Source organism: Pongo pygmaeus, chromosome 2 (genome assembly GCF_028885625.2).
Source record: "Pongo pygmaeus isolate AG05252 chromosome 2, NHGRI_mPonPyg2-v2.0_pri, whole genome shotgun sequence".
NCBI lineage: Eukaryota > Metazoa > Chordata > Mammalia > Primates > Hominidae > Pongo > Pongo pygmaeus.
The window spans coordinates 98,889,960-98,912,987 of record NC_085930.1 but is presented as its reverse complement, the minus strand read 5'-3'; the positions used below and the strand labels follow the sequence as shown (position 1 = coordinate 98,912,987).

General features: G+C 45.1%; 2 protein-coding genes across 2 annotated transcripts in view; both read left to right on the top strand.

Moving 5' to 3' along the window:
* Positions 1-23,028, top strand: part of CACNA2D3 (calcium voltage-gated channel auxiliary subunit alpha2delta 3) — a 924,385-nt gene that overhangs the window by 471,475 nt on the left and 429,882 nt on the right. The window contains exon 10 of the mRNA XM_054481187.2: positions 19,145-19,234. Within this exon, the coding sequence (XP_054337162.2) occupies positions 19,145-19,234 (90 nt within the window). The remainder of the gene's footprint in view (positions 1-19,144; positions 19,235-23,028) is intronic.
* LOC129033131 (small ribosomal subunit protein uS19-like) lies at positions 17,555-18,035 on the top strand. Its single transcript, XM_054481189.2, has one exon. It carries the CDS (start codon positions 17,578-17,580, stop codon positions 18,013-18,015), a length of 438 nt encoding a protein of 145 aa, XP_054337164.1. The 5' UTR covers positions 17,555-17,577; the 3' UTR covers positions 18,016-18,035.

Genomic DNA, 23,028 nt, shown 5'->3' with positions numbered 1-23,028 from the left:
TGAAAGATGTGGCTTTCATCCTTGCTGCTTGCTATGATGAACATGACTCTTGCAGATTTAAAAATGTCATGGCCAAATTTCTTTGTGCAATAAAGTAATAAGAATGTGTTTTAAAATAATGCACAATCTATTGAAGAAATGTATAACTAGGGACCTTCTTGCCATAGAAGAGGCTTGCAGGGGATAGAGGCTAAGTAGTGTGGGGAGGTGAATGGAACCCATGACATTGAGGCCATTGAGTTGTGATCTGGAGTCTGATACTTGCTAGAGACGTTGAGGAACTTAACCATTTTCGTCTGTCTTCTTAACTACAACCCAAGAACCTATGCCTCCTGACTGAGCAATTGAGGGAGCGTTACGGACTTAATCATGTCCCCCCAACAATTGTATGTTTAAGCCCTAATCTTTAATGTGTATTTAGAGATGGGGTCTTTAAAGAGACAGTTAAGGTTAAATGAGGTCATAAGGGTGTGTCTGTGAGCCAATATGGTAGCTGTTCTTATTAGAAAAAGAGGCATCAGAGATACACATGTACAGTGAAAAGGTCACTAAAAGACCCAGTGATAAGGTGGCCATCTGTATACCAAGAAAGGAGGCCTCGGGAGAAACCAAAACTGCTGACACCTTCACCTTAGACTTCTAACCTCTAAAACTGTAAGAAAATATAGATCTGAGTGGCTTAAGCCACTCAGCCTGTGATATTTTGTTGTGGCAGCCCTGGCAAACTAATACAGAGGAAAACTCAGATAGACTCTAAACGTGTTTGAAATATCTCAGGTCTTGCTTGCACATCAAGTGACAAGGATGGCTGTGGAAACCTGGCATCTAACCGTGTTTCTTAGAAAGAGCAAGTTCATAGCATGCTTCTCTTTTTTTATTGGCAAAGCAGGTGTTTATCAAAAATGTACTTGAGGAAATAGTAGTTCTATGATGTGATCTTAACACGTCCGCTAATAGGGAACAGAGAGGAGGGGGTTTTGTGGTCAAAGAAAGCTTAAAATGACAAATGAAAAAAAGTTTAAATATGCTTCTTCACCACAGGACTTCTCAGAGCTTTTAAAATGCTCATGTATATTGTGACTCTCTCCAAGAGTTAAATAATTTATTTTATGGCATTTCCAAAGCATTTTCTAGGAACACCATTTAATCAAGTAAGTTTTGTAGGTGGTGATTTGGGAAATGTTGTTGTGTACATTTTCTTGGACTGCCATAACAAAGTACCACAAACTTGGTGACTTAAAACAACAGAAGTATATTGTCTTACAGTTCGGGAGGCTAGAAGTTTGAAACCAAGGTGTTGGCAGGTCATGCTTCCTCAGAAGCCTGCAAGGGAGATTCCTTCCTCGCCTATTCTAGCCTCTGGTGGTGGCCATCAATCCTTGGCCTTCGTTGGCGTCTAGATGCATCACGCCAGTCTCTGCCTCCATCTTCATATGGTCATCTTCACCCTGTGTGTGGCTGTGTCTCTTACAAAAACGCCAGCCATACTAGATTAGGGGCCCATCCCAGTGACCTCATATTAACTTAATTAATTACATTAGCAATGGCCCTATACTAAGTAAGATCACATTCTAAGGTGCTAGGGGTTTGGACTTCAACATGTCTTTTTGCAGGACACAATTTAGCCCATAATACCTGCCAAGTACTTTGCAGTGATTGGGATACATGCCTTAAAATTTTACTTGGTTACTTTTCATTTTTGCTTCTTTCAGGCTAAGCTGCTCCTTTTAATTTTACACTCCTTAAAGCAGAGGATTTTAATTTGCAGTGTAGCAGCAGAATTACAATTCTTTTTTTTTTTTTTTTAAAGTCCATTTCAATGCCCTACCCACCTCAAGACTGATTCAGTGGGAGCTGGGTGATGGGTGTTAATGCAGATTTGTTTGAAAACTGAAGCATTTGACAGACTAGATCTGACTGTATCTAGCTTCTATATTTCAGAATTTTCCAGGATCCATGTTTTGGATCTTTTCTTCTTTCCTTTTTTTTTTTTTTTCTGAGATGGAGTTTCACTCTTGTCACCCAGGCTGGAGTGTGCAGTGGCGTGATCTCGACTCACTGTAACCTCCGCCTCCCAGGTTCAAGTGACTCTTCTGCCTCAGCCTCCCAAGTAGCTGGTATTACAGACATCTGCCACCATGCCCGGCTAATTTTGTATTGTTAGTAGAAACGGGGTTTCACCATGTTGGCCAGGCTGGTCTCGAACTCCTGACCTCAGGTGATCCACCCGCCTCGGCCTCCCAAAATGCTGGGATTACAGGAGTGAGCCACCACACCCGGCCTGGATTTTTTTTTTCAAATACCTCTTCTCTAATCCCTGGCTTTTCTTCGCCAAATGTAGCATCGCCCTCTTTGCAAGTTTGTGGGCAGCATTCATGTCCCAGTCTTATCCCAGAATCCAGGAAAGAATGTATCGGTGAGTGCTGTATCTGGGGGTTTGTCCTAATTGAGGGACTCAGCCAAGCCTTGTGCAGAAATAACCTTTGAGAGTTTGTGTCAAAGTCACAACTCCACCTGAGCAAAGTGTGAATACAGCCTAGCTGGATTGAAATACATGTCACACCTAACTGTACTCTGTGCATGTGGTTCTGTGTGTGGGGATGCATGAGGCTTAGCTGTGTTTTTGAGTCACATGTTTCTAATTGTCAACCCTTTCTCAGACTGTATTTCTGCTTCAGGAGGTTATTTGGATGATCTTGGCTAAGCAGCTTTCAAATAACTCTCTCTCAATTTCTGCATGTCAATTTATGTCCCACTTCCAGAGACTCAAGACTGTGAATGACTTCTCTCCACAGATAGGGTCACCTTAGCCAGGTGCTCTTTTGTCTTTGTCTTTAAGATCCTTGGTGTGCCACTTATTGATTCAGCAGTGGAATCATTTTTCTTCTAAAATGCTGACTGGAAAGGCCATTTTGTTAATTTAGTGTGCCTGCTTTTGTGCTCAAATGAGTAGTTTCCATAAAATGAGAAACATGGAATGATGAGGCCTGGGGCCCAGGACTATCCAGTCTCTTTGCTGACTTGGTCTTAGAAAGGGGGTGGAGTGCAGAGAAGAATCTTTTCAAACTTGGATAAGAATTGCCATCTTTAATATGTGATACCACCTTGAAAATTCTATTCAGATTTTGGCAGGATGTGGAGAGAGAAGAGTGAAAAAAATTCAGTGCCTATTCCAGAATCGCATATTGGAGTTATGTGGCACTTTCTGTTTTAAATAAATGAATTCAGCACACATACTGTTAAAGGGATGTTTGTTTTATCTTTTGAAAAGGATCATGCATCATATTAACTTATTCCTGGTGCTGTACACATTTGCACAAGGACTATATTAAAAGGAAGAGATTTAAAGAAAGAATGCCAGTGCCCCTATAGTCTGTCCCAGGAGTTGAGATTCACACCAGTTCTGTTCATTCTACTAGTTGGCTGTCCCAGGGTTGGTTTCCTTCCCCTTCCTCTGCTCCCCTTGGGAAGAGGAAGGGAAAGGAAGTGAGGAAGAGAGGGAAGTAAGAGCTTAAAGCTGAAAATCAGCAGAGCCGATAAGGTGGGCTCCATAAAGCACACCCTGTTGGAAGAGAATTTCTTTTTCTTAAATGGTCTGGTGTTTCCTGGTCAGACATCTTTGATCTGGGCTGGTTTCAGGGCCTTCTCCTGATTGACTGAGGAAACCCTCTCATGGATTCTCCCTGCTGTTGCACTGACATTAATCATTTTTTTCTAGACTCATAATCATAGTCTACCTGGAATCAGAAACAGCCCAAGGACCGTGAGCAACAGAGAAAAAGGCCAAGTTGGCTTTATGGAAGTAAAGTCAGGGAGGCCCGTGGAAGGGCTGAACCCCAAGTGAAGGACCTTCTCTAGCTCCTTCATTTATTATCTTTGTGAAGAGTATTATCCAGATGTCAGATGATTAGCATATTTTGCTAGTTTCTCTGTGATGGGAATAATGATTTCTTTCTAAAGTTCCTTTAACTTCAATTAGAGGTGAGTAGAGATATGTTAATTATACTCATGAAATCTACTGCCTACCAGGTCGAAAAGTAGATAAAGTCCAGGGCACTGGGAAGATGCCCTGATAACTGAGAAAGAGCAAGCTCTGGGAAGAGATAAGATCAGCGGATGAATATGAGGATGCCTACCTGCTAATCGCCCCATTTAAAACTTAGTTTTTCAGCCAGCTGAACTGACCCACCAGTCTACAGTGGCAGACAAGACTGGACTGCCTTATTACCCCCACAGTCCTGCATTGCTGGGATAAGCAGTCTGTGCAGAGGAGGGGCCCCTGTATTTTCTGGGGCTCAGGGATACAGGAAAGGGTTTTGGTGAACTGCTGTGAAAATGGACCACCCCCATGACTAGACATGACAAGCATCCTGGCCACATTCACAGGTGGATACAAACAATAAATGTCATGAGACTGTCTCCACTAAATGGATCAGAGTTACAGTGGATATTTAGTTGACCGGTGACTTAACAGCCACAGACCTCTTAGAGTGTACATTATGTTTATTAATTTGCATTTTTACCTGCCAGGTAGACTGTACATTTGCAAAGAGGTGTTTTGCTTCAGAAAAATGACTTGGATATTTTAACAAGGTATATCTTTAATCTTCCAACAGTGAATTCAAAAAAGAAAAAAGTTTCCTGTATTGGTGTGTCATAAAAGTCTTTGTTGCAGAGATTTCTCTGCTGTTTTGTTTCCCTTGGTAGTGACCGAATCTTAATTTTCTGTAATGGGAGCACTCATTTCATGTCCTGAGGATGAAATCCATGTTTCCATTTCTTGTGAATTACAGCTGTTTGGTTTTATAGCCTGCGAATGGCCCTGGGCCTCTCTTGCCTTGTTCTTTGAGGTCCATGTTTCTGTTTACTCATGGTCCACTGCTGCTAATCTAAGGGTCCCTGAGAAGGCTTTTTATCCCATATTATGAACCGACAGCCTGTCATTCCATCTTACCTTTGAGTCTTAAGGCCTCTTGATCCTTAAACAACCACTCTAGCCAATAACTTAGTGAACACAAACACTGAGTGTCTGGAAGTTCCTGCTGAGTCTGGCTCCTTGCTGCATTTCCAGGCTCATGGTGCGCTGTGTTCCTTTTTCCTTTCTTTGCTCTGGATTCCATGACTTTGTTACAATTATTTGTGTATGCTCTGTTTCCTCCTACCCCAGAGCCTTGGTACCTACAAACACTATTTATCCATCTACAAATCTCATGCCCTAGCAGCCCTGCCTTTACCTCCAGGCCCTCCTTTAGTGCCTCTGTTTTATACTACCAAATACACTACCAAATCACCATGAGCCTCTCCCTGATGGTACTTGCTATTCCTGCATGTAGCTGTGTGCTTATTAATTGATATCTCTCTCCACTGGCCTGTGAACTCTGCAGGAAAAGACCAGGTCTCCTCTTGTTCAATTGATCAAGCACAGCATGTTGTACTTGGTGGCTTCTTAATAAACATTTGATGACTTAATGAATACTGCAAGGATATTGGGATAAAATGTGTACCATGAGGAAAGGGAAGGAGAGTCTTTGGTAGCAAAGATATGGGGCTAATATAGGCAGACTTCACTTCACTTAGACCAGAGGACGTTGTACCTAATGGGTGTCCTTGGAGGCCCCTTCCATTGCTGAGGACAGAATTTGAATTCTCACTATGGTACTGGCCCAGGGCAGAGCCTCTCTTACTCAAGCACCAAACTCTTGCCTATTTCATCAAATTGTTCTAATGCCAATCGTTCCCTCACCATGTTTCCTGTCCTTGGAGTAAATTCCAGACCAGGGTCTAGCAAGTGCTTCCCCACGTATTTACTTGTTACTTTGCCTGTCAGGTTTTTGGAGTAAGGATTGCAACACGTTTTGTGCAAGCTTCTCAGATGGCCATGTTACACTTTTCTTCTTTGCCCTTTTACTTGGCCCTCTTCAGTTATTTTTTTCTCTTCCTCCTTTCTTCTCATTCCCCAGGTGTATGCTCAAGGAAAATACAGAGATAATAGAGTGTAAATGGTTAAGAATGGTGAATTTCTTGGTTCCTTAGAGAAATGGCCGATTCTAGGTTAGGGGCAGAAGATGAACAAGATGAGTCTGTAACCTCTTGCTTATTGTGATAGCAGGAAGCTATCAACTACTGTATGGGGACTTGGTAGCAAGTCTGAAGAGAAGTGGCTCCCACTGGCCAAAGATGGGATAAATTGAATATCCCTCCACCACTCCCCAAAAAAACACACAAAAATCATCAACATTTGGAAACATATATGTTACAACCCATGCTGAGACTAAAATGATGAAGCAGAAAAGCCATTGATGATACTAAAAAAAAAAGGGTGTGGGAGATCCTCATTGATCACCTTCAGACCAATCTTTATTTTGAAAACCAATAAAGAAATGAAAGGCAGCTAACATTTATCCAATTTTTTTCTACAAGTGGTTCTTCAGCTGACTTAATAGTGCAAAAGAGGAAGCATTTCTTTGCAGAAATTGGTTGTCTAATAAATGAAGAGAGATGATGAAACTAAAATATCACTGTGTTGCAGCTTCTGATGAATTAATGAATCTGGGCATTGGTCGTTGATGACTACCATCATCGCAAGGAGACTACTACTCATTTGTTGGAGGGAAGTAAAAAACATCACGAATGAATACCAAATAATAAATACCAAATGAATAAATAATTAAATATGTAGTCAAATCTGAATCCAATCAAACTGCTCAATCTCACCATCAATTTACTAAAATAGAGGGACAGAAGAACATGTTAAATGACACCTCAGGAATACAATCAGTAAAATCTGGATTCTGGAATGCTTTTCATGACCAACAAGTTATTTCTTCAACAAAACTTGTGAGAAAAATAATGAAGAGAGAACTGGAGAATAAGAGACTTAGGAGATATCTCAGTCAATCACAATGAGTAGATCTTATGTGAATCCTCATTCAAACTGTGTAACTGTGACATAAAGTGAAACATGTATTGTGGTTTGTCTTTAAAATGTTGACAGATGAAATAATATGATATCTGGGATGTGCTTCACAATAATCTAGATGAGTATATTAGTTATCTGCTGTTGTGGAACAAATTACCCCTAAACTTAATAGCTTAAACAGGGGTCCCCAACCCACAGGCCACAGATCAAATACCATACTGGTCTCTGGTCTGTTAGGAACCGGGCTGCACAGCAGGAGGTAAGTAGCGGGGAAGTGAGCAAGCATTACCACCTGAGCTCCGCCTCAGATCAGCCAGCAGCAGCATTTGATTCTCACAGGAGTGCCAACCTTATGGTGAACTATGCATACAAGGGATCTAGGTTGTGTGCCCCTTATGAGCATCTAAGTAATGCCTGATGATCTGAGGTGGAACAGTTTCATCCTTCGCCCCACCCTCCTACCATCCCTGGCTACCTCCCCATACCCCTGTCCTTGGACAGATTGTCTTCCGTGAAACCAGTCTGTGGTGCCAAAAAGATTGGGGACCATAGGCTTAAAACAACAAACATTTATTATCTCATGTAGTTCCTGGACTCAAGAACCCAGGAGTAGCCTGACTGGGTTGTTCTGGCTCAGGGTCTCTAGTGAGGTTGCATTCAGGATGTAGGCTGGGGGCTGGTCTTCCGAGGGCTGGCTAGGATGGAAGATCCATGTCTAAGCTAATTCATACGGCTCTTGGAAAGACACTTCAGTTCCCTGACAGCTGTTGGTTGGAAGCTTCAGTTTCTTACTCCATGGCATCTCCCCAGGGCTGCTTCCAGCAAAGCAGTTGGCTTCCTCCAGAGGGAAGTATCCAATAGAGATCAGACGAGCAACCGTGATAGAAGCCATAGTGTTACTTACAACCTAATCTTGCAGGTGGCATACCATCGCTTCTATGACATTCTCTTGGGTGCAGAGACCAACCCCTGGTGTAATGTAAGAGGGCCCAACACAAGGGTCTGCATATCAGTGGGTGAGAATCATAGGAGGCCATTTTGGAGGCTGGCTGCCAAAAGGGATGTTGATGTAGGTGGTGTCAGGATATTGATAAAACAGATTGGCTGTGAGTTGATAATTAAAATTTTCTAATATAAAAAGTTTCTGGCAAAAAAACTTTTTAAAGACCAAATGCTTGGATGTAAGTTCCAGCTCTACCATTTATTAGCTGTTAGACCTAGTCAAGTGATGTGAATTCATTCTCTCATTCTTAAAAGGAGGGTAATAAGAGTATCTACTTTCTGTCTGGGGAATGTTGTGAGGATTGAACTCGTGAGTGCTCAGAGACAAGGTTGGTGTGTAGAGGGAACCTGGAGAATATTAGTTGACGGTAGCAGTCTCTTCTCTTCTGTCTTGGGCACTCTCTTTCTGCTGGGCCTGAAAACATCCCTGGACCACCTATTTTCTAGAAACCCTTTTATCTAACTTTTAAGAAGCATATTGTGTTTTTCCCTGAGAAAAGCTACCATTTTTTCTTTATCTGATCTTCTCACTACATGTATGTCTGTCCCCACATGCTGCTGCAGAGGAAATGAGTGCAGTGAGAGCATGCATGTGGAAGTGCATGTGTTTGGGCACACCTCTGCTACCCTGGCCTGCATCAGCGTACTTTTCTAGAATATGGACCTTGCTACTGCCACTAAAAGGCTGTACCTCTTCTGAGAAGCTGCTTATAAGTTGACTGTTCTTATCTGTCCAGCACCCCTCTCTCTCATCCTTTCCGTGAAATCCCTCTGTCCTTAGAAAACCCATACGGTGAAGTCAGGTAGGACTTTCTCCATTTCTTCTCACCACAACCTCAAGTTCAGATGTGGCCATGTGATCCAGACCTGAATAAGTCAGAGGTCCCGTTCTCTGGCCGCCTGATTGGCTCAGGCCCAGACACACATCCTAAGTTGGCCTGATCAGAGTATTTCTGGGGACTTTTCTGATAGCAATATTGCTGAAACTGCTCTTGGGTAAAGTTGCCAGATTTTGCAAAACAAACAAACAGGGCACTCAACTTTAAATTTCAGATAAACAAAGAATACATTTTTATTATATTCATTGTTATGTATCCAAAATTCAAAGTTAATTGGGCATCCTATATTTATCTGGCAACCATAGCTCTTGCCAGTGGGCAGGCTGAGCTAGGAGGATGTGAGACCACTGATGTAGGCAGCTGTGTGCTCAAGAGCTTGCTAGAGGAATGAAACCAAGTAGAGCCAGGAGATATAATAGAGAAGAGAGACTGAGCCCTGAGGCCACCACTGGGTCCCCTGTCCCTCCCTTCACTGAGACAGCTGCATTCCCAGTCTTCTCGTTCTAGGAGCCAGTGACTTTCCTTTTTCTGTATGTAGAGTTTGGGTTTTTTTTTTTTTTTTTTTTTATTGTTGTTGTTTGTTTCTAGAATTTCAACTTGGATACTTTAATAGACTAAAAATACAGTGCCATAGGGGATTGCAAGCCACAGGTGCCCTACTAATAAGATCTAGTGTTTACTGAGTGCCTACTATATGCTGAACTCTGTATGAAGCACTCTGTCTACATTATCTTATTAAGTCGTCACAGTCACTCTGCATGGTATAAATGAAGAAATTATTGACTCAATTCTTTATCTTCCATGAGGTTGTTATAATTATCTTACTACACACATGCACTACAATGTGAGTACAAAGATGTTTACTATAGTAATGTTGAAAGCATAAAATACTGAAAATTTAAATTTTCACTAGTAGGGGACTGGTCAAAGGTCAAATTAATGTTGATACATACATACATATATATATGCACACACACACACACACATACACACACACAGTGCCTTACAGGGTATTTGTTTACTCACAGACTCGAATAAGAATGGAACAAATTCAGACAATTAAGTTTAATACCCATATGTAATTAAGCTTGGCGAAATACAGAGATCATCAAAACACATTTTAATTGAATACAAGTTTTATAAAACTCCACAAATCTTCCAAGTGCTCATACAGAAAAAGTCCAAATTTAGGTGTCCCTGGGGTCACACTTCTTTGCTGAGCTTTCCCAGAAATGAATGTAGCCACCACTGAGTGGGGAATATTACTCCTAACCTGTGTCTTAGCACACGCTGCTCCCCCTGTCCTGGACCATAGCTTTGCATTGAGTGCAAAGGACTGTAGGTGTGACTGCGAGGTGATGCTTTGATGCAGACGAGTGCGCTGGCACCCACAGCACTGGTCAGCATCACATTCCCCTTGGGTGTTGGCTATCAATACGTACCTCTTCTGAGCTGAGGCATCCTCAGAGCTGGCACTGTGTTTGTAATGAATTGAAACTGACTTCTGTCTACCCTGGCACACTGCAGCCGCTGAAAGCATTCTTCCTCCAAGAAACACATTTGAATCAAGTCAAGATTTTCATGAAGTTCATAAAAGATAAATGGAGACCTTTGGAAATGTCAGAAAGATGTGAAGGGTGAGGCCTACTGTGTACACACACTGCCATGCCATGCAGAGACACAACACAGGCGTCCTGTCTATGCAGCACTGGGCTTCAGCTTTTCCCAGGCTTTCAGGGGTTCGCAAAGCCTAGTTCCCTGAGATACACTGACAAGTCCACATGACCTCACAAGAAGGACGATGAGCTCACATAATACGGCTCCTCTTGGAGCTGGCCTTGTTCACAGGCATGGTAATCATCATGTCCCTCCCTCTCAGCAGTTACTTGGAAATGTGCACTGCTTAGGTGGAGGGGCCGTTCCACTTTAGATATTTCCCAATTGTAGAGAATCGCCAATTCTGAGCTCATCACCATCATCCTGCATGAAATAATTAGTGCTTTTGCCATTGAAATGAGGATGTAGCTAATCTGACTACCTGGATGAAATAACGTTCATTGTTCACATCCAGGAGATCTATCTTTTCTCTAATTTGGCACTGGCATTAAACAGCTGCTACCTTCAGACACATCAATTTGTTACACACACGTAAAGGAGAAACGGGGAATAGCTCAGATGCGATTCTATCAGTGTCTGTACTGTCTCCCCCAAATTGCAAACAGCTGGGCCTGCCTCCTTCCTACCAGCTTTCTTCAGCCATTCTGTTTTCTTCTTTGAGAAATACTATGTCACTGCTTCCCATGGGAATTAAATGACAGTCTGATTTACAGGAACCCAGGCTTGGTGGTAGCCATGTCACAAGATATGTGCCTTATCTATAAGATATATTGGCTCTGCACTGCCCTAACATCCCTGAGAGATTTGCCCCAAAGAGGCTGTAAAAGTCAGCCAAGGGAGTTCTCAGACTAAATGGGAATATGAGAGACTCGTCCCAGGTTGAGGTTAGGGTTGGGTGTGTGTGTGTTGTCAGGAGGAATTAGATCAAGAGGAAATGTCCAGATTTACATCAGATAATCTTGTGGTGTAATATCCAAATCAGTGGGGAGGACAGGTGTGGGCACCCTTTGAGCCTCTGAAAAATGGGCTTCTGCACTTTGGGCTTGGAGCACAGTAGTAGTGGGACCACAGAACCTTGTAAGCTTATCTGGAAGTCTCACTGAGGAGCTGGGCATCAGACTAGGGTAGACACGGCTGTTAGGACCCTGCTCGTCATTTAGGCTGATAGGAGCCACATCTCTGTTTTAGGAGAAAGCAGGCAATCCTGTGTCTGTTTACTGATAGAACTGAAAATCAAAGAGGCTCTACAGAATACTCTTACCTTTAATGCCTTAATTTTAATTTTCCAGTGAGCTTGAGCTACCTGACAGCCACAGTGCAAAGTGACCTATTAAAGTGAAGTCCATTTGAGGACACCTGCACTGTAGCGGCACACCAGAATTCTGTGCTGCGTGTGAACAGGGCAGCAAGGAGCAGCAGACACCATCTTTTGGGTGTCTCCTCTGCTCACAGGCATGCTCCATTGCTCCATTGGATTTCACATACAAATCACAGATTCAAAAAATACAATTATAAAGAATTTCAGGACAGTGGTAGCAAAGCATTAAACCAAACACTAAGTCCTTCTGAAAATGGGACCCTGGGCCACTGCATATGTCACATCACCTCGAAACCAGCCCTCCACGGGATCTTAGCTTTGCACACGAACCTAAACTCTCTGCACCCACCTGCATGCTGTACTTTATCAGGGACGTAGAGAGCTGGGCCCTGGGTGCTGCGAAGGGGCCCTATTGCATAGGAGTTCAGATATGGGACTCAGCACTTTGAAACCCACTCTGCCATCTTGACCTTTCTAGTGTCCTTGGCCTACATGTAAAATAAGAATGTATTAGTACCTTTCTTTTAGGGGTGTTGGAGGATCAAGCAAAGTAATGTACAAAAAGCACATGATGCCTAGCATACAGTTGTCACTCTGCCAGTATTGGCTGCCCTTGAAGGGCTTGGTGAGGCGACTTCTGAAGCCTTCCCATGGTGGAGTTGCTGCAGCAACCTTTGTCCACTCCTAATGGGTACGAAATTCATGTCTGCAGTACTCGAATGACCCTGATGAGTGTCATTGATAGATGGCTATTAGCCTTCCCTCCAAATAGCGGCTATACTCCCAGCCAGGACCACCAGCTCTCAAGGGCTTGTTTTGTCTGCTGATGTCCATTTGATACCTTGCTCTTAATTGGAATGACTCAAACATTTATTATAATTACATAGACAGGAAAAAAACATGATTGCTATGATCACAGAGAGTCATCAGTATGATTCAACTAAACTGAATACTGGTGAAGGAGAGGCTTATTTCACCGGGATCCTCCACTGGCCTGAACGTTGTGGCTGTTTGTCAGAGATAAGCGGATGTGGCCGTGCTACTGGCATTTGGGCACAGGGAGTGGTGGCGCCGGCGTGGGCTCATCTCCCCAGACATTAAGCTGCACTAATTGCTTTGGAAGCGAGGTTTTTTCCTGGGCAGCAGCATATGCTGCGTGAGTCGCTTGAAGCAAAGATAAAGAGCCACCCTCCTCCTCCTTTATTGAGGTTTAATAATAAAATGGAACTGTCACCATTTCCAATAAATGGTTTATTTTAATTGAGAAAAATAATGAGAACTGGCTACCTTTTGGTACATGGCTGTTGAGCATCTCCCTGACTTGGGCGATCTGGAGCCTTCTGTTCTGTAGCTGTGCCCTTGAGGCACTCGGGTCCTGGGGTCAGTGAAGTCAGCTACGTGTCTCTATCCATTTAAGAAAACCTGGCCCTCGAAAGGCAAAATAAGTCCTTTTCCAAAGTCTATTAGATTATAAAGTTGCAACTCAGGAAGTGGGCATAGAAAGCGTTGGAGATGTAGTCTGTTTTAATTTTCACATATTGAAGACAGTCCTTTCTTTTAGTGAATATGAAATGAAAGTCTCACGTTTTTTTTCTGTCACCAAAATTCTTTCAGATGACTTCTTTTTTCGGGTCCCCCAGGGAGAAGTCAACCCAGTACCCCCAAGTATCAGAGGGAAATGAAGGCACAGATAAGGCAGTGCCTTACTCAGGCTTGTAGAGAGGGCGAATGTCAGAGCAGGAATTGGAAGGAAGTCCTGCCTGCTGTTCTGAGGCACGGATGCTCTCACTACCCCACCCACTACTCAGGTGCTTTCCCATCCCCATTTCACAGCAGGCAAAATTGAAGCCAGAGAACTAAAGCCACTTGTCTCAGGGGTTCAGTTGGTAAATGGTATAACCAGTACTGGAACTCAGTCTCCTGACCCCCAGTTCAATTTTTTGTTTGTTTGTTTGTTTTGAGATGGAGTCTCGCTCTTTCGCCCAGGCTGGAGTGCAGTGGCGCAATCTCCGCTCACTGCAAGCTCTGCCTCCCGGGTTCATGCCATTCTCCTGCCACAGCCTCCCGAGTAGCTGGGACTACAGGCACCCGCCACCACGTCCAGCTAATTTTTTCTATTTTTAGTAGAGACGGGGTTTCACCATGTTAGCCAGGACGGTTGCGATCTCCTGACCTCGTGATCTGCCTGCCTTGGCCTCCCAAAGTGCTGGGATTACAGGCATGAGCCACCGCACCCGGCCAGTTTTTTTTTTGTTTTTTTTTTAAATCAGAGTTCATAGGGCCTGTATACCAATTGCCTCCGCACAATAACAATGATATGGTGGCATTAAACATAACAATTTCTGGATCTTACAATGACCACAACTGGGAGTAGAGAAAAATAAATCTGTAGTGATGAAGAGGATGCAGGGCAGTCAGCCAGGCCCCTTTCTTTGCTTCCAGACACTACCCTTGGGGTGCACATGGTTAGGATCGATCATCAGCAAAATCACAAATTCCTCCGTGCCATGGGTCGTCAAAGCACTGGCTGTTAAAGCCCCGAGCACAGAGAGCCTGCTGTGTATAAAGTGCTGTATTCAGTCTAGCACAGGCGCGGTAAAACCGATCGCACCGTACAATGGCTGTGATTAAGAAGAGAAGGAGGGGCATAGGGGAGAAGAGGAAGATCATTTTAATGCAGGGGAAGCTTTCACGAGGTATGGTCTCCGCAGCCAGGGTCATTGGTTTGGTTGTGGTAATCATAAGGGATCTTTTCAATTAAGTGGCCCACATCAGCTAAAACTGGTTAAGCAGAGGAGCAAAGGTATTGGTTCACTTATCCAGAAGGCCAGGCATGCCTGGATCTAGGGGCTCAAGCCTTGTTGTCGCCATCCTGTCCTGGCTCCTCCATGTGGGTTTTGCTTTCTGCGGCTGTTACCTTCATTCAGGTGTGCACCTCCTGTGCGGTGGCAGAATGATTGCTGGCAGCCCTAGGCTTCCTCTCAGCAATCCTCATGGAAGGAGACAGTCCTTCCTCCCACATGCCAGCAGAAGTCCAGGGATTGGCTCAATGCCCATGCACGACTGTGGCCCTTGGGGTGGAATTCATAGACTGGACTGGTCTGATAAATGGTCCCACTCCTTGATCTGGGAGGGAGGGAGGGAGAGAGACATTAGCTTCACTCAAATCATATGAATTATGGGTTGGTGGGAGAAGGAAAATCAGAAGAAGGGGACTTGATGCTGGGCAGGCAAAACTCACACATGTCCCTGGGTCCAGGTCTTAGACCTTCCTCTGACTCACCATTAGTCCATGGCTTGATGGGAAGGAAGGTCCATTTTAACCCCGTCTCTGGGTCAGCGCTGTCCAGTTGCACTTCCTGCAATGATGGCGATGTTCATTAATTGGCAGTGTCCAATGCAGTAGCCACTAGCCACATGTGGCTAATGAGCACTGGAAATGAGGTTAGCACTACTGAGGAACTGTATTTTTAATGTTAGGTAATTTTATTAATAATTACATTTAAATGTAAATTCTACATGTGGCTCAAGGCTACCTAACTGGACAGAGCAGCTCTTAGTGGAGGACACATCATGGGAGGTAGTTCCCTGGGAGACAAGAGCTGGTTTTGTGTAGGAGAGTTGGGCAGAGGGCTAAATGGAGCTCCAAAGACCAGGATGGTGATGTGGGTCAGGGTGTGGAGGAGGAGAAGAGGGAGTTTGGACAAGAGAGAGAGAGAGGAGGGAGAAAGAAACACAGTCCTTTATTGGTGGCATCATTTGGGAGTCCTTAACTTGAGAAGATAGTTTTTCCGTCTAATATATGGACCAGATATGTACCAGGAAGAAACAAAATCACAACTGACCTTGTTATAAAAGCGAATTAAGGGGAACTCCATAACATGTTGTTACATTTGATCTAAATGTCCAACTGTAAAAAAGCAACCATTGCCTGAAGTGCCACATGAGCTACACAGAGATGAAAAGAAAAATTAAATGTTGTGCACGTTGTTTAAAAAAATGCTGTGTAGGCTGGGCCCGGTGGCTCACGCCTGTAATCCCAGCACTTTGGGAGGCTGAGGTGGGCGGATCACGAGGTCAGGAGATTGAGACCATCCTGGCTAACACAGTGAAACCCTGTCTCAATTACAAAAAATTAGCCAGGCGTGGTGGCGGGCGCCTGTAGTCCCAGCTACTCGGGAGGCTGAGGCAGGAGAATGGCGTGAACCCGGGAGGCGGAGCTTCCGGTAAGCCGAGATCCGCCACGGCACTCCAGCCTGGGCGACAGAGCGAGACTACTCCGTCTCAAGAAAAAAAAGAAAAAAATGCTGTGTTAACTTGTGTGACTCAGTGCAATTAAAGGCATTTGGCAGAAATGACATCAGGCAAATAGAATGAACTTGTAAAGGCAGAGTCTGGCCACAGCTTTGTGAATCTAGGGCTGGTTAATGACCAGCCTCTCAGTGAGCTGTGTGATGGGTGTTTCATCATGCTCCGTGTCCCTAGGTGGGTGCAGGAGGGTGTGGGGACCACCGTGTGTTGACAGTTTCAGAGCCTAAGTCCTCATGGTGGTCACAAGCCTGATTTCCACCGGGGGTGGTTGTTGGTGAAGGCAGACTCCCCTCCTGCCCAACTACAGCTGGGATGCCTGGCTTCCTTGGATTCGGTTAATTGCCTGCATTTGTTCACCAGGCATTCCTGGAGGACCTGCCATGCACTTGGCATCCTGATGGGCCTTGAGAACTGGGCAGGAAGAAAAGAGAGGCACAAAGCTTGGCTCCTGGCCCTGAGATTTGCCTAGTTCCCTGGCCCTCAGCATTCCTCTCCCCCATCACTCAAGCCATTTGATCATCCCCTGAAGACTTAGCTCCCACCCAGGAGCAGAGATTAAAGTGAGCATTCTGGAGCCAGACTGCCCAGGTATATGTCAAGCCCATGGCAAGTGCCTGGCATACAAGGTGCTCAAAAAGAAAAAAAAAATTATTTTGCTAATTTAGAGAAACAACAGGTATATAGCAGAAAGAAGAAGGGCATTAGAGTAGGTGTAGCTGACCTGGATTGAAACCTGGGCCAGGCAACTAACTAGGTGGTGTGTGTATTTGGACACAGTTCTCAGTCTCTCTATCTGTAAAGTGGGATGATGGATCCTCACATGATCGTCATGGAGACTCAGTTGCACTGTATTTTTTAAGGGCCTAACACCAGGCAGGCTTCAATAATGGTGGCTGCTCTGATGGGCCAGAGGGCAAGCAAGGTTGCTATGAGAGTGAAGTGGGCCAGGGAAGAGGGTCTTGTGGGTTGTATATGTGCCCAAGGTGAGCCACCAGTTTCAAATTCAGCTTCGATTCATGTTAGGCCCAGGTGTCATTCAAACGTTTTTACCATGAAGAACCCACCCAAACTTTGGAGTTCACACTGGCACCATCTTGCCAGCAAATCTGCCTAGCTCAATGACTGGGGGCTCCTGCTGCTTCTGACGGGACCCAAGGAGAGACTGAGCAGCATCTTAAAACAATCAGCATGCCCTAAGATTTGTCTCTACGATCCATTTTGATTCCGTGATCATTTTGGGAGTCCTAAGGCAATGTGGCCAATTAGACACATCATGAATGGGTTTCACCACCTGAGTGCTGATGGCATGCCTGGGGCGTTGTTGGGTGTTAGGGCGTGGTAAGAGAAAGAAAGCCACTCCGTAGCAAGGAAATCATGGGCAGATATTTTCCATGAGCTCATTCTTCCTGTTCCTCTCCCCCCTGGTGCCTCCTCTAGCCAGTTTCCCCAGCGGACAAAAGTGGGGATGCCTTTGGGGAGAGAATAATCCATTTCAATAGAAAAAGCAAGGGGAGTCTCGCGATAACTGTGCAGGCACGGACCAGAGCGATCTTTTCTGAAGATCCGGCAAGATGGCAGAAGTAGAGCAGAAGAAGAAGCGGACCTTCCGCAAGTTCACCTACCGTGGCGTGGACCTGGACCAGCTGCTGGACATGTCCTACGAGCAGCTGATGCCCCTGTACAGTGCGTGCCAGCGGTGGCGACTGAACCGGGGCCTGCGGCGGAAGCAGCACTCCCTGCTGAAGCGCCTGCGCAAGTCCAAGAAGGAGGTGCCGCCCATGGAGAAGCCGGAAGTGGTGAAGGCGCACCTGCGGGACATGATCATCCTGCCGGAGATGGTGGGCAGCATGGTCGGCGTCTACAACGGCAAGACCTTCAACCAGGTGGAGATCAAGCCTGAGATGATCGGCCACTACCTGGGCGAGTTCTCCATCACCTACAAGCCCATAAAGCACGGCCGGCCCTGCATCGGGACCACCCACTCCTCCCGTTTCATCCCTCTCAAGTAGTGGCTCAGCTAATAAAGGCGCACATGGTTCCAGTCAAAAAAAAAAAAAAAAGCAAGGGGTTCGGAACAGTGACTGGAAAGCAAAGCGAGGCCGTGGTGCCACCGTGGGTGTGGGCTTTGAGTGTGGGCTTTTGGGTCACTCGTACATGCGTGTGTTCCTGGACATGCATTGTGTGCAGTGACCTGTTCCTGGGCATGAGCCTGAATTCGCTCTTGCCCCTTTGGTGGGAAGCAGAAATGTGTGGGGTTTCGCAGTTACTTTCTTTTGTCCCCTTTAATCTCTAGCTAATGCTGAGCTTCTGCAGAGCCAGAAGGGTCTTAGGGCCTACTCTGGAAGAGCCTCACTCCCATTCTCCTTATTCCCTGGAGCTCTTCCGGATTTCTAGCCTGTGTCTCTCTTGTTATAATCACAGTTTTCATGTTGTGATCCAGTCTTTATCCTTGCTCCTTAGAGCTATCTACTGAGCACCTTCTGTGTGTATCATACATGTGGTAGACATTAAGACAGAGTAATGCCGTATCTTAAGAAATGTCACAGTCTTAGGTGGGGACAGAGTTTAATTATGCAGTGTTCAGTGAAAGGTGGATCTGAGTACCTGATGGCAGCATGTAGTCACAAAGGAAGCATTCTAGGCTAGTCTCAGAGGCTGGTGGTCTGAGACAACGTCATGCGGTGGGAAGAGGGTTATGCCCATATGAGATGTGAAAAGTGGATGAGAGCGAGCGTGGCAGGAGAGCCAGGGAATGGATTGAGAATGGGTTCCCAGTGGAGGGGTGCATATGCAGAGTCCTAAATGTGATCAGGAGTGGGAGAGTAGGGGTAGGAGAGGAAAAGAGTCACCAATGATGAAACTGGAGAGGAAAGGGGCAATTTTAGATGAATTAAATGCTTTTCACCAGAGTTCAACTAATTTTCTTCCTAAACTGTAACTGAAGCTAAACCATGAATATTGAAGGTAAGTTTTACATTGAGTAAGTTCTTATGTTTTGAATGTAGAAGGAAAAAGTAAATTATGACCGGTTGGATCTGAGAATCATTGGTCTTGCCATGGCGTACATCTAATTCATTCAGGGTTGGTATTTCACATAACAGGACAGACACTAATGGATTTTCTGCTTTGTTGTTTCAGCACTTCAGGGAGCATCTGGACAAACTTTTTGCCAAAGGAATTGGAATGTTGGATATAGCTCTGAATGAGGCCTTCAACATTCTGAGTGATGTAAGTTCCTCTTTGATTTGCCTTTCTCATCCCCTGGAGAATAGATGGGTGTTGTTTTAAAAAATTGTGGGCCAGGCTGGGCGCTGTGGCTCAGACCTTTAATCCCAGCACTTTGGGAGGCCGAGGTGGGCGGATCATGAGGTCAGGAGATCAAGACCATCCTGGTTAACATGGTGAAACCCCATCTCTACTAAAAATACAAAAAATTAGCCAGGCATGGTGGCGGGCCCCTGTAGTCCCAGCTACTCGGGAGGTGGAGGCAGGAGAATAGTGTGAACCCGGGAGGTGGAGCTTGCAGTGAGCCGAGACTGTGCCACCTGCACTCCAGCCTGGGCAACAGAGCGAGACTCTGTCTCAAAAAAAAAAAAAAGAAAAGAAAAAGAAAAAAATTGTGGGCCAGCTTTGTCTGACACTGAGCAGATTTATAGGCATGGGATGAGAGAGTGAGACTGGCTGGCCATTTAAGTCATGTAGGGAACCAGATGCCAGCCAGTGAGGTCAAACCGGAGCACACTGGGGAAGAGAGAATGCTAGGGAATGAGACCATGGAAGCAGCAGGAGCCAAATTGAGTAGCGTCATAGAGACACTAATGAGGGCTTTGATTGTGTGGAGTGGAAAGCCATTGGAGGGTCTAGGCAGAGAATGACATGATCTTGAACTGAACAGCATTTTTCTGGCTGCTGAATTTAGAAGCAACTCTAGGAGGGCAAGGACAATAACGGGGAGGCCATTAAGTTATCTGGGTAAAGATAATGGTGACTTGGACTAGGGAGATAGCAGTGAAGATGTTAAGAAGCAGAAAAGTAAAAACCACTCTAGGTATTTTAAATGGTAGGAGTTTAATTTGGGCAATTGATGGCATAAGGGATGGAAAAGCTGAGAAACCTGAGAATGAAGCAATCCACAGATTAGCATCAGCAGGAGACATCTCCTCTCTAGGGCAGGGGGTACAACAGGCAGGAGGGGTGACATCAGAGCCGAATCACTGTGGCCATTCAGATGGGCCATTCAGAAGTGTGGAGGAGGCTACCCAAGAAGAACTGTGACCATGGAGGGAAGGACCTGTCCTGTGGAAGCTGGAACTATGGAGGAGACACAGTCACAGCCAGAAAATGCCTATCCCCTGAGAGCGTAGAGAAATTGCTTAGAAATACCTTGATTCTCTCCTTGCTTCCTTTCCCCTTTATATGATCCTTGTCAAACTGTTGGGGAGCTTGAGAGCTGTGGTTTGCAGGAAGAAGGCATGGGATAGTCTGAGAACAAACAGACACTAAATGGAGCAACATCACGTTGAGGTGTCAAGCAGGAGCTGGGAGACCAGCAGAGGCTCCCAAGGCCTTGCTGCTGTTGGTCTCCAGGCAGCTCTGTAGGGCAGGCTGTTGTCATTTTGCAGGTGAGCAAGCAGAGGCCCAGGCAGGTGAGTCATTCACTCCACAGTTCATAACTTGGATTGTGGGTTAGTCACACTTGACTCCAAAACTTGAGTTTTTACTACTCAGCTATACTGGCCTCTCAAGAAAGGCTAGGCCCTAATTTCCAGACTCTCTTTTACCAGTAATACCTGTTGCCACGAAGATGACTGTTTAGATTTCAGTCCTGAGCCAGTGTCATGACTGCAGAGGAGAAGAGAAAAATAAGGAGAGAAAGTGCCAAGTCAACTTCCTCAGTACAAATCCAAAGCCCCTGTCACCTCATGAGCTCCAAGGGGCTGTTGGCTACAGGATGTAAACATTTATGTAAGAGTCCGTGTTTTGGACAGTACATCTGTGTTGACAGCAAAGTAATAGTTTTAGTGACACAGCTGGCGAAGACAGAGGACTAGGCTGCTGGGCAGGTGCCTTCTTAGGGCTCGGGTCTCTGCGTCTCAGGAGGCTCTTTCCAGGTGGTGATATTGAAAAGACCTGTCACAATTTGAAAATTTCCTCTGATTTTATCTCAAAAACCTAGTGGCCAGAGTAGGGGGAGACTTCTCTGAGCTGTGGAGTCTCTTGTTTGGCAGTCTGCCCTGCAGTGAATTTCTGTTTCCCTGATCTCTGGCCTAAGTGGTGAAGGAGAAAGGGTTAGGAGATCGTTGTATGGTTAAGTGTGTGGCCGCTGGAGTAAGGCACGTTGGGCTGAGAAGCCTGACTAAGCCAGAGTTTGCTGTGTGGCCTCGAGAAAATGACTGAGTCTCACCCTTATTTTCCTCATGTGTATAATGGGGATAGGAATTGCTCTGCACTGGCCATATAAATTGCAAGGCCCAGTGCAAAATGAAAGTGCAGGGTTTCTTGTTCACAGTTATTGAGAATTTTAAGGTAATGGTAGCAAAATGTTGAACGAAGTGTGGAGCTTTCTCAGTGTGATCTTGTGCAGCTGTGCATGTCACACACCCATGAGGCGGTCCTGGTGGTCCCTTTCTCATGGGGTTGAGATTCAGCCTGATGACGCAGGACCCCTTTCAGCAGTGCTGGGCTGGGTGAGAAGTGCCACCTCTGTGACCACTGAGACCCCAGGTCTCTAGACACAGCTCCCACTACAAATGCTTTGGTTCTCTTTGCCCAAGTCATTAGGAGTGTCTGCTCCCCTTCCTCTGTTTTCTGTTCCTTGTCCTGGTACCCTTTCTCTGTCCATCCCTTCCATCTATCACGTTTGTTCTCAGACCCTCCTAAGACACTGTTTCCCATAGCATGCCCAGTTTAATGCTGGCCTGCCAAGGTACTGTCACATGGGGGTTGTGGTCAAGGTGGGGAGATGCCGTCCTCCTCTTGCAGACTTACAAGGTACTTGCGCATATCAAAGGCCTTGAGAAGTCCTGCAGTGAACAAACCTTTAAAAATGTGTTTACCCACACTTACTAACCCAGGAACACTTTATATCATACCATCATCTCCGTATTAGCATCTTGTAGAAGTTACAGCTCACCAACCACATTTTGGGGTATAATATTGTATGCTCCAAGAAGGTGTATTCACACTTTCACAGGGACTACTAAGACCCAGAGAAATCACCAACACATGGTGGACTTTTTTTACCCTGAATCTTTGTGAGGGAAGCATTTTTGAACAGGAAAACCCTCCATACCCCTGTAAAAATACCTCTGGAGTCTGGGTCAGTCAGATAACCAGATGAGCTGAATATAGATCTTGGAAAGCAAAAAGCCAAATAAATGTTTTTTAAAAAACACAACGATAGGCCAGGCACGGTGGCTCACACCTGTACTCCCAGCACTTTGGGAGGCCGAGGTGGGTGGATCACCAGAGGTCAGGGGTTCGAGACTAGCCTGACCAACATGGTGAAATCCCGTCTCTACTAAAAATACAAAAAAATTAGTCAGGCATGGTGGTAGGCGCCTGTAATCCCAGCTATTCAGGAGGCTGAGGCAGGAGAATCGCTTGAACCCGGGAGGGAGAGGTTGCAGTGAGCTGAGATTGCGCCACGGCACTCCAGCCTGGGTGACAGAGCGAGACTCCATCAAAAAAAAAATAAAATCACACACACAACGATAAATGTTACAAAATGTCCCAGCTTGAGATTGGTTGGCAGTTAGCACTATATTTGTTTGAGTGCACATTTATCTCATAGGGAGAAACATTTCATATCATCTATTGCCAGTGGGCTTTTAAATAACTAAACTCTTTGACAAACACAGAGGTGGTTAATCTCCCATGAAAATGAAGCTTTATCTATTAATATTTTCTACTTCATCAATATGACCTTTAAGTGATATTATCTTCCTGTGTATTATGCCTGTCTTTATAAGTCAATATGAAATAAAAAGTTTTTTTTTTATTTTATTATTATTATACTTTAA